An 11,813-nucleotide genomic window follows, 5' to 3' on the forward strand; every position below is an offset into this window, starting at 1 on the left:
TTAATCTACACTGAGAGTGGGCAGCCAGGACCAGGTAAGGATGCCCGCTGTCCTGAGCAGCAGAGGCCCGACAGAGCCACTTGCTCCTGGCCCTGGATTCCTGCCACCCTTGAGGACTTGGCCGCAGCCGCAGTGGATGCAGTCATCCTGAGCTCGGAGTGACGGAGGCTTGTACCCCACAGTGGGAAGAGCCAGGACATGGTGTCCCTCGACTCAACCCTGAGCTGGGGCTGCCGTGGGGGCGCTCTGGGGCCAGGGGAGCAGACGTGCTGGGGTGGCAGAGAGACTGCTCTGTCTCTGTCTCTGTCTCCCTTGCTATCTCTCTGACACTATCTCCGTCCTTGCATAAGTCACTTCCTTCCTCTGTGCCTCCAAATGCCCATCTGAGAAACGGGAGTGTGAAGTCCCCCAGCCAGCGTGGGGGACCCTACCTACAGGGACAAGGCACCTTGAAGCGGCGGGTAGAAACTGCGATGCGGTCTTGCTCCCTGTCGTCAGCTAGAAGAGAGACGGACCTGGACGTGGCTTCTCCTTTTCAGAAACTGATGTGTGTCTTGCAGTGTTTCTTGGTGGGCCCTAGCTTCTAAGCCCTCCCCACCCCACCCCTTCTCCACCCTGCAAGGCCCCAGGCCTCGATTGAGAGTGCCGGTCCTGCCCCGGCTCATGCCACACCCGCCGGTGTCCTAGATGCCAGCACCCTGGCCCGGGCCTCCCCTCCGGACGCAGCGCCTGGGCTGCCTTGAGTCTGCTTCCCCGTCAGGCACCAAGGCCGGAGCTGGTCTCCCGGTGGCCGTGTGCCCACTGTCCCGGGGTCCAGGCTCGGGTGTCAGGCAGTGTCGTGGGCAGAGGATCAAATGCCCTGATGCCTCTGAATGGGCCCTCGTGAAAAATTGATGCTCATCCCGAGGACAGGTCAGGGGCTAGCAAGGCCTCGTGCCAGCCCGTGGGCTGCGGCAGATACTGTATCGCTACACCAGGTCCCACAGCTCCTGCCGTGCCTGGCTTGGGCCTGCCCTGTGCTGGGGGAGGCTGGAGCAGGCCATGGCTCAGACTGTCTCCCTCTGGCGACATTGCACGCTGGATTACTCCCCAACTTTGCACCAGACCCAGGCGACATAACTCTATAGTCACAGATGGCATAAAAGGAAACAGATTCTTAGCAGCCTGGCAGTGGTCAGGGAGAGCTTCCTGGAGGAGGTACCATCTGAACTGAGCTTACGATAGAGGTAGGAATGTACCAGTCGGAATACTGGCAGGGCCTGTGTGTGCGGAGATCAGGGGTAAGAAAGAACTGGCCTGTCTCCGGAGTAGTGAGTCGCTGAGGGCAGGCCTGGTACAGGCACAGGGAGGAAAAGCAGGAAGAGTGGGTACCCCTAGGGCCCAGGCTGTGCTGAGCCTCCAAAGCCCGGCCAGGGCTCGAGTCCTCCATGCTGAGCGGGCGGGTGATCTGGAAGGGCAGGCTGCCCCTGCCATCCACATTCTTGGCACAGTCCTGAGCTGGGAGTCCAGAGAGTGAATCCCAGCCCTCGATGTGCCCTGCCCTGCTGCGCGCCCTCGGGGAAGTCCTGGTCCCTCTCTGGGCCCCTTTGTCCCTGTCTGGGTGAGACTGGACTTGCTCCTTCTAGGAGCCCTTTGGGAATCTCAGAGGACAGCAGCCGAGGGAAGAGTTTGGCTGCTCTGGGTGAGGGAGCTGGGACTGTGGCTGAGGCTCAGGTCACCGGGCTGGGTGGTGGCCAGGGGGGTCAAAGGCAGGGAGGGTTCCCTGGAGGGAGGAGGGGCTGGGGCTTTGGGAGAAGCCCAGGCGACCCCAGCCAGGCTCCAGGCTGCCAGTGCTGGCCTGCTCAGAGCTTGACGTGGCTTCTCTCTCCGCAGAGCTGCGTCTGGCCAGGCGGGCAGTGGGCGCGGCAGACTTGGGGCCATGGTGATTCTTCAGCAGGTGAGTGGCCCACAGCCCAAAGCCCACAGCCTTCGACCCTGCACGCTCGGAGCCAGGGCGACCTTGTCGACAGCCCTCCCTGCCCCATCCCACATCGTCTCGTTGACGCGCTTACCCGTGGAACCCCCGCCCAGCCTTTTCTCTTGGAGAACTCCTATCCATGCCTCAAAACCCAGCTATAAAGTTTTCCCTCCTCTCCCAGGCCCAGCCTGGGGCTCCCTTCTCTGACTCACCCCGGGTGCCATCACTGATTGACAAGGCCCGAATCTCGTATGCTCCTGACAGTGGAGGCATGTGCAAAGGCCCAGATGCGGCAAATCCTCCGGGGAGGAGGAGGGAGCCAGACCAAAAAGAACCCTGAGAGCCTCTGGGAGCAGTGAGTGGGGAGGGACATGGCCCAAGCTGGAGCCCCTGGCATTTGTAGGGAGAGGCTGGGGGTGCCCATCCGCTACGTCCCGAAAAAAAAAGGCTGCCTACCCTGGGCCCTGTAGCCGCTGACCCTCAGCCTTTCCCCGTGATCCGCCTGAGGCTCATGCGCTCCTGGTCCCCAGAGCAGAGCCAGGAATGTGGGCCCTGGGCCAGGTGGGCCTGGCGCTGGGCCCAGGGCTCGCGGGGCCATGTGCTGCAGGGACTCAGGGGCAGCTTCCAGACCTCCGGGGTCATCAGAGGCCCCAGGCCCAGCAGGACAGCGTGTTGGCTCGCGCCTGGTGTGGGTGTGTGTGCAGGGAGGCAGGCTTCCCTCAGGGTCTGAGGGATGTCCCTTCCAGAGCCCCACTGAGCACAACCAAGGTCTCAGAGAAAGCGTCACCCTGGCTGAGCGTTTGGCAGGTGCCAAATCGGGGTGCAGGAGGGGAGGAAGCACCTTCTCTTACTTCTTTGGTCCTGAAAATGGTCCCAGCCCTGCAGACCAACCGGATCCGGTTCCACAAGGCAGAACCCACAGCCTGGCTGCGGCTCAGGCTTTGTTGTGGATGAGTGGGGTCCTTGGGAGCCCTCCTCAGCCTCCCTGAGGTGCTTCCTCGTCTGAGAGGAAGATGGGACCCTCTTTTCTGGGGCTGCTGCAGCAAGTCCGCACCGCTCCCTCTCCACCCACCCATTCATAGACCCATCTGTCCATCCATCCACTCATTTGTCCGTCCATCCACCCATCTGTCCATCTGTCCACCATCTGTCCATCCATCCACCCATCTGTCCATCCACCCATCTGTCCATCCATCCATTCATCTGCCCATCCACCCACCCATCTGTCCATCCACCCATTCATAGGCCTATCTGTCCATCCATCCACCCATCTGTCCGTCCATCCATTCATCTGTCCATCCACTCATTTGTCTGTTCATCCACCCATCTGTCCATCCATCCACCCATCTGTCCATCCATCCACCCATCTATCCGTACATCCACCCATCTGTCCATCCACCCATTCATAGGCCCATCTGTCCATCCATCCACTCATCTGTCCATCCATCCACCCATCTGTCCATCCATCTACCCATCTGTCCGTCCGTCCACCCATCTGTCCATCCACTCATCTGTCCGTCTATCCACCCATCTGCCCATCCACCCACCCATCTATCTGTATATCCACCCATCTGTCCATCCATCCACTCATCCTTCTACTCACTTACCCTTCCATCCTCCTATTCCTCCTTCTACTCACTTACCTGTCCATCCACCCTCCCATCTTCCCATCCGCCCTCCTGTCTGTCCATCCATGCACGCCTCCATCTACTCAACCACCCACCCATCCATCCTTTCAGCCATCATCTCAGCTTTCAGAGCTCCCACATAGGAGACACCTCATAAAAATGGGCTAAAAACCCACATCTCTTTGCTCATGGAAAAAGCTTATTCATGTGTCACAAGTTCTAATCCATCAGAGGGTGCCCCCTACATGTGAGGCAGTCTACACGCAACCTCACTTCATCACGGTAAAGGTATGAGGTAGGGGCCGCTGTGCCCATACCTCAGGTGAAGAAGCTGAGGCTCACATAGGGTAGCTGACACGAGCTAGGGTAGGTCCTGATAGGGTAAGGAGCCATACTGGCAAGGGGGAGGGGAGAGGCAGGAAAAGGAAGGCCCCATGCAGGGCACAGGATAGGCATCCGACTGCCCGTGCTGGGTGGCATTTGCAGGACATGGGCTTTTTCCTCGGGACGCTATGGCTGGCTGAGCTGACCCATTGTGTTCCTGCCTGTGGAGTGGGATGGGGTGCATGGGCCTCCCCAGTGTGCCCAAGGCAACTCCTCCAGCCCCTTCTCACCCACCCAGCAAAGTGCCCTTGGGCCCCTTCTCTGGGCTGGACTGGACAGGAAGGATGCAGAGATAAAGGGAGTACGCCTTGACCTGGAGGTGTTCCCTGGAGACAGGTGGGCAACCCAGGGAAGGTTCTTGGGAATGGGACAGCTGGAAGCCGTGGTGGAGGGGTGTGGGGGGCACCTGAGAATGTGGAACTCGTGCCCTGCCCTCGAGGGGGCTGTCAAAGAAAGGCCGTGAGACTGAGGCAGGAGCACCTCGTGCCTGCAGGATGGAGGGACTCGGGGAGGCCTTGCCCAGAGCTCCAAGGGCCAGAAGGGTGCCAGGGTGGGACGAGCACCCTGAGCTCCATGGCGTGCATGACCCACTTCTTCAAGGACGCCCCTGCCCCCGCCCCCCGCAAGGAGGGCTGTTTTGCTTCAGTGTGACAGGTTTCTGGCTCCGCGGTGGGGCTGGGGAGGGACTGTGTGTACCCGGCTCAGATCTGTGTGCAGAGGGAGGTTAAAGCTGCATTCGTGGGCCGTGGGCGGTCACTGGATGGGCACTCTCAGTACAGCGTAAGGTCCTTCTTTGTCTCTTGTAGCGGTTTTTGACTTAGAGTTTGTCTGATAGCGTAGACATCCCGTTCCCTTTCTGTTACTGTTCCCATGGAATCCTGCTTTTAACCTGGTTGTGCCCTGGGAGCGGAAGTGGGTCTTTTGTAGGCAGCTTAGGTCGAACCATGTGTTTGATCCATTCTGCCGATCTCCACCTTTAACTGCAGAGGTTCATCTTTGTACTTGTAAAGTAATCGCCATAAGGAAGGACCTACTTATGTTGCTGTTTGTTTTCTGTTTGTCTTACATATTTCTCCATCAGTTCCTCCATTACTGCCATGTCTTCTGTTTGATTCTTTTTTCTTTGAGGTTTTTGTTGTAGGGTGCATGCCCTCACCAGAAAGAGACAGTCAGAGAGAGGGAAAGCAAGAAGTCACCTCTCGGAGGGCATGGCCAAGGCGCGATCTCTCCTCCTTCATTCTCCTCTGGGGGTTTTGGGCATGCACACACATGCTTCCAGCGTAATCCTCAAGCTGCCGGCTTCAGGACTCCAGTGGTGGCTGGCCGTGTGGGAGTCCAGCACCTCAACCACTGTGCTACTCACTGGCCCCGTCAACATTTTTATTGCAGTAAAATACATATTACAGGGACCAGCAGGTGGTATAATGGTTACGTCACTGGACTCCTACATAGTCAGCCGCAGCTTGAGTCCCACTGAAATGTATCCTTAAAAATAAAAACGGCAATTTTGTTTTATGTACTTTTTGTTTGTTTTGTTTTGTTTTGGAGAGATTTTTGCTATAGAGTGCGTGCGCTCACCAGACAGAGAGACAGAGAGATAGAAAGCGAGAAATCACCTCCCAGGGGGGATGGCCACGCCGCAATCCCTTCTCCTCCGTTCTCCTCTCGGGATCTTGGGCACGCACGCACACGCGCCTGGCGTAAGTTTTAAGCCACCGGGTCCAGGACGCGAACCGCAGTCGACTACATGGGAGTCCAGCAACATAGCCATTATGCTAACTGCTGGTCCCCGTTTTTGTTTTTTGAGAGAGAGTTTTGCTATAGGGTGTGTGCGCTCGCCAGAGAGACAGAGAAAGGGAGAAATCAGCCCCTAGGGGAGATGGCCACACTGTAATCCCTGTTCCTCTATTCTTCTCTTGGGATCTTGGGCACGCATACACACGTGCCCAGTGTGAGTTTGAAGCCACCGGGTCCAAGACTTGAGCCACTGTCAGCCATGTGGGAGTCCAGTGCCGTAACCATTACGCTATCTGCTGGTCCCTGATTTGAGTATTATTTTATAGGGCAGGTCAACTCATGACACATTCCGGCTTTTGTTTATCTGAGAATGTCTTAACTCACTCTTGCCAGAGACCGAATTTTTGACTGGCGTTCCTTTTCTTTCGGCATTTTGCCCGTGTTATTCTGCTCCTTCTGGCCTCACGGTTTCTGATAAGAAATCAGCTGATCATCATTGCCGTGGTTTGTGTGTTGAGATTTGATGGTGCCGAAAGGTGGGCCCGTACGACCCAGTTCTGGCGGGTTTACAAGGAGGGGAGGGGCCCAGGACAGACGAATCGCGGCCTCTCTGTACTCGGTCTCCTGTGGACAGGCTCTGCGAGACGCTGGCCGACATGGCCACTGGGCCCTAGCCCCGGCACTGTGAGCTGGGCAGACCTTTGCTTCCATGTCAGCCAGTCTCGGGGACCCCACTCACAGCGACACAGAGGACTAAGACCGAGGGGTGGCACAGCAGGCGGGTGGTCTTGCTACAGATATCTGCAAACGTGGAAGCGGCTTTGGAACCGGTTTACGGGCAGAGGGTGCAGGAATCTGGGGGAGCAGTGAGGCAAAGCCTACATTCTGGTGGAGGCTTCGAAGAACGAACTGGAACTTTTTAGAGACTGGCTAAATGGTGGTGGCCAGAATACTGATGCGGACGAGGAAGGTCATTCTGAAGGGGGCTCCGAGGACGATGAGGACTGTCTTATTGGAAACTGGAGAAAAGGCCATTCTGCCACCACCTACGGTCCGGCCACACTGGGTCCTTGCACTAAAGCTTCGTGGAGCACCAGCTCTTAGCGTGACGAAGATCTGGCAAATGGGGTTTCTAGGCAAGATGTAGAAAGAGCTTGTGGCTACTTCTAATAGCATAGAATAAGATGCGAGCAGAAATAAATTACTTAAAGACAAATTATAATGAAAAGGGGGGGCCAACCAGTGGCATGGTGGTTAAGGAGGCTGGAGCATACCTGGCCAACTGTGTGGTTCGAGTCCCGGACCCAGCACAGCTTGCAAGGCAAGTCAGGCATGTGTGCATGCATACCCAAACTCCCGAAAGGAGAGATGGAGGGGAATGTGTGGTGTGGCCATCCCTCGGAGGGTGCTGTCTTACTCCCCTCGCCCCACCCCCAAGCACACACCCTCTAGCAAATAAAATTGGGAGAAAAAAAAAGGAAGCAGAGTAGGAACAATTCGGTAAATTTGCATCCAGGCCATGAGATAAGAAAGGAAGGTGCATTTTCAGGGGGCTTCTAGAGGTTAGCCTGACCAGGAGGGATCCAGGTGATCATCGTCAAGACAACACGAGAAAGGCTTCGAAGCTGCCCTTCCCAGGCAGCGCTCCCCACCCCCAGGTTGCTCAGCTGTGTCTGCAGCAGCCCAGGTGTGGCTGGGGCTGCTGATCCGCAGGTGCAGGCTGTACAGGCTGCGTGGGTGCTCCGGCTCACCCTGGATGTCATTCTGCAGGCGTGCAGCATACAGCAGCTGGGTGCTGGCACAGCTGCCTGCACTAGATTTCCAAGCGTGCACCAGGAAACCCTGCAAGCTCAGCGAAGCTGCCGGGGGTGGGGAGGCCTGCCGGAGAGAGCCTCCACAGGGCAGGGCCAGTCTGAAATGCGGGTGGGAGCATGGCATGGGTCATGTCTAGAGGAGCCACAGGGGTGGGCGCCCTGAAGATCTCGGAACTGTGGGCACAGAATCCTGCTGGAGTGAGGGCTGAGCCCAGCCGGGCTGGGGGACGAGCTTCCTGATGCTTTGGGGCCCACCCACAGTGCATCCTGGAGACAGCATGTGGAGTTTCCGGGCTGAATGTCTGTCCTCTTGGGGTCTGGACTCACAGGATCCTGTTACTCTTTTCCTTTTTTTTACATTTTTTTTCTTTATTCATGATAGAGTGCTTATAGGAGCCAGGAGAGAGAAGCACCCTCCCCAGGATCTGGTCATGCCACAGTCCCCGTCCTCCGCCTGCTAGCTCTCAGGATCTTGGGCACAGGCATGTGTGCTTGGTATGCTTGGGGTTGGCCAGGCTGGGGATTTGAACTGTGGTCGGCATATGGGATCCTGCTTCTCCTGGGCAGTGCATTATCATTGCGCCATGAAGCACTCCCACTTTCTTCCTGTGGAATGGGCATTTCTACCCAGCGTCTGTCTCATGCTTGTGTTGTGGGAGTGTCGCTTGTTTTGATGTCGCAGGCTCACAGCTATAGAGAGTTTAGACACTGAGGGCTGGAATGAGCTTTTCGGACTGTTGGGGCGATTTTGTATGGGGAAATGTACGTGAATATGGGGCGCCTGGGAGAATGGTATGGTTTGTATCTCCCCAAATTCCTGTGTTGCTATTTGGTTGAGAAGCTATAAAAAGGGAACTTAATACCTTCATGGTGTCAAAAGGTGGGGACTTAGGAGTGATTAGGTGATGGGGGGGCCCCTAGGATTGAGTTCTAGTGGGATTATAACGAGAGGGAAGGAGCCCAGAACAGACTCGTGGATGGCGCTGTGCCCTGGCTGTCGTGGTGTGACAGGGACTCTGGACCCTGAACCTCCAACCCATCATAATACCTTTTTTGTTATAAATCACAGTGTTTCAGATACATTGTTAGCATCGCAGGGCAGCCCAAGAAGTTCCGGCAGCCCAGGAAACTCCAGCACGGATTCCTTGCGTATTCCAAGTCGCCTTTCTCTTGCTGCTCTCGAGAGTGTCTTCGCCACCTGTTAGGGGCCCGCTCAGGGTGGTCTGGGCCCAGGCTGGGTCAGCCTCTCGGAGCCCCATGGGGTCTCTCTGGCTTTCCCATCTCGTCCCTCCTGACTCTGATGTGCTGGGCTGTTTGTAGAGTGCTTTCCCCCCTCATATCCACCAAAAAAACCTTAGCACTTAACGTGACGCTGTCAACGCCTAACAACCAACGCAGGCACTGATGCAAGTGTGTTGCCCATCTTGACCTGGTCAGTCCTCATAAGCACCTCAAGGTACAGCCACCTGTCCTCTACAGGTGAGGAAACAAAGCCACACAGGCAGGAGCTGGCCCAGGGTTCGAGAGGCTGAGCTGGGACCGAACCTAGGCCTTCCAACTGTAGAGTCAGGGCCTGATCTTGCCTGACCTGGTGGCACTGGCTGTCTGGTCTGCCCGCCAGGCTGGGGACTTGGAGGCCACATCTGTTAACAGCACCCTCTCCGCTTCAGTGGGAGCCTGCGCTCACCACCTGCTGGGTCTGGGGGTCCGGTTACCGTTCCAGCGGCCCCGTGGGCCAGCGGCCCCGTGGGCCAGCGGGCAGGCACGGCTGGGCTTGTTCCCACCTTGGCTTGAGAGGTGGGGGGAGAGGAGGGCAGAGGAAGGGGGTGAGGTCACCACAGTCAGCCAGCGGTTTCGTGCTGGGCCAGAGCCCTCATCCCTGAGTCCAGGAACACCGCTGGGGTAGGAGGAGGCCCGGGGCCCAGCCTGGGCAGCTCCGGCCTCTGTCACTGTCCCCTTTCTCACTGTTCTGCTCTCCCACCATAGTTTGGGGAGCAGCTGGCTGGCAGGTTCCTGCATGATGCCAAGAACCAAAATGGAGGCTGGAGGCCCTGAAAGAAAAGATGTGTCCAGAGGAGAGGCAGAAGCAGGGAGGGGAAGGTTGGCCTGCACCTCCAGGCCCCGGGCTCACAGCCCAGCACAGACCTGAACCGGGTGCCCAGTCCCGCTCAGCTGCCAGGACTCCGAGCCCAGCTTGGCGCCCACTGTCCGATGATCTCCAAGCCACTGAAGGCTGTGCTGTGCTGGGGAGCCCAGGGGCTGCCCTCCTCACCCCAAGCCACTCCCCACCAGGCTGGACCTGACCAGCTGGCCCACCTCAGGGCGGTCAACAGGACCAGCCCCCTGAAGTTGCCCCAGAAGGAATATTCTCTGCCTGGCTCCGCCAAGACCCCAGCCAGCCAGGAAGACCCGGCAGGTCCTCCCCACTAGTCTCTGGGTACAGGGTCCCCAGCCCTGCCCTGGAATGCCCCTGAGTTTTCTCCCTATACACACATGCTTTCTTTACACACTGTGTCAGGGGTCCCAGGGACACGGGTGATCTGGGCTGGTGGACAGCCCTCCAGGCTCCAGGGGGGCCAACCGGGAGGGGCAGAATGTCAGGGGTCCCCCATGCTGTCTGCGCGGCGCCCCCTCCCCTCCCGCGGACGTCACCTAAGCCGCTGTTGCCATGGGCCGCAGCAGATGGCCCGGTTTAGGGTTCCCAGGCAGGCGGCGCGCGCGGGATTAGGTGAATTAGGGAGTCAAAGCAGCGCCACCGCCAGCCCGCCCAGCCCGCGGAGGAGCGCGCGCCGCAGCCCGGCAAGTGGGCCCTGGTGCGCAGCCTGAACCAGGCCTTCAAGACCTATGCGGTCCTGCCGGTGAGGCCCGCGCCGAGAGGGGGCAGGGCGAGAGGGCACCTGTCCCGGCCTCTGTTTTCCCGCCCGTCAGCCGGGTTGGCCACAGGGATGTATGGACCCTGGCCCTCGGAGGCCACATGCGGTGCCTGGGCTCTTGGGGTGTGGGGGTGGGGGGCTTGCAGCTGGAAAGCCTGAGCCTTGCTCCAGTCTGAGGGGTTTCTGCACTTGGGGGGACCAGAGCAGGAGGGCCTTCAGGTGCAGGGGCAGTTGCTCTGCGAGGTGGGGGAGTGGCACGGGGCTCCCTCCTAGCACCTGCAGCTGGACACTGTTCCTCCGCATGGGCGCCTCAGGAAGGACCTAGCTGACCTTTCCCAGAGGTGACAATGGAGCCCTGAAGCCTAAGGGCCAGGCGGTGATGACAAGTGAGGGGTGGGCCTGACACAGGCTGGTTTTCATTCCAGCTGGGACTGAGCCCCAGGCCAGCAGGAGGAGGAGGTGACAGAAAGGCTGAGGGCCCAGGAATTCCTACTGGCTGAGAGTGGCTGATGCCTAGGAGGACAGCAAGGCCCGGCGTTTGCACCACTGTCCCCTCAGCTCCTCTGTCTAAGGCTGGGAAAGTTGAGGCCCAGAGGGGTGGGTGGCTCTCCCAAGGCCACACTGCATTGGTGGCACAGCCAGGACTAGAACCTGGGCTCTGGCCTTCCTGGGGAAGGGTCCCTGGGGCTTGGGGTGCCTTTGAGATCATTTAGACAGCACCATTGTAGGGCAGTCTCCACTTGGGCATGACCCCACAGAGAGAGGGGTGCCTCGGAGACCCCACAGAGAGAGGGGTGCCTCGGAGACCCCGAGCTCCAGCCACTCACTTGCACAAAGCATCCCCCAGGGGTGTCCGCCAGAATCCTCGCAGGATTTGGGGCATGCACACACATGCACTGGGCACGTCTCTCAAGCTGGGGGGCCAGGGTTCGGGCCCCATGAGGTCCGGATCCGTGTGCACAGCATCTAACCGCTGCCCTGTGGGCCAGCTCGGCCTCTCCTTTTTTTTTTTTTTTTTTTGTTTTGTTTTGTTTTGGCCTCTCTTTTCTCTAACCGGTGCTAACCGCTGACCTCCCACGGTGACAGCTGTGGCTGGCGGACAGCTGGGGCTGGTTCTGGTGGGAACTGGAGGAGGCTGAGGCCACGCCGTGGTGGTCTCAGACTCACCAAGGCCACCCCTCACTGAGCGATGAGGAAACAGGCTCAGAGAGGCCAGTGACTCACCTAAGGTCCCCCAGGGCCCGGGCCCTGCTCTCCTGACTCCAAGCCCAGGGCCGTTTCAGCCGGAATTGGTTCTGTCAGCCTTATGTTCCTGACGGCTGCTTGATCCTAGGTTGTTCTTTTCTTTTCTTTTCTTTTCTTTTCTTTTCTTTTCTTTTCTTTTCTTTTCTTTTCTTTTTTCTTTTCTTTTCTTTTCTTT

General features: G+C 58.2%; 1 protein-coding gene across 1 annotated transcript in view; it reads left to right on the top strand.

Annotated features, from left to right (window-relative positions):
• Window positions 1-14: 14 nt before the first annotated feature.
• Window positions 15-11,813, top strand: part of MYO7A (myosin VIIA) — a 106,216-nt gene continuing 94,417 nt past the window's right edge. Inside the window, exons 1-2 of the mRNA XM_006149970.3 lie at window positions 15-34; window positions 1,873-1,936. Coding sequence (XP_006150032.1) covers window positions 1,919-1,936 — 18 coding nt within the window. The 5' untranslated portion in view covers window positions 15-34; window positions 1,873-1,918. The remainder of the gene's footprint in view (window positions 35-1,872; window positions 1,937-11,813) is intronic.

The sequence above is a fragment of the Tupaia chinensis genome, unplaced genomic scaffold (assembly GCF_000334495.1).
Source record: "Tupaia chinensis unplaced genomic scaffold, TupChi_1.0 Scaffold000274_1, whole genome shotgun sequence".
In the NCBI taxonomy this organism is placed as follows: Eukaryota; Metazoa; Chordata; class Mammalia; order Scandentia; family Tupaiidae; genus Tupaia; species Tupaia belangeri.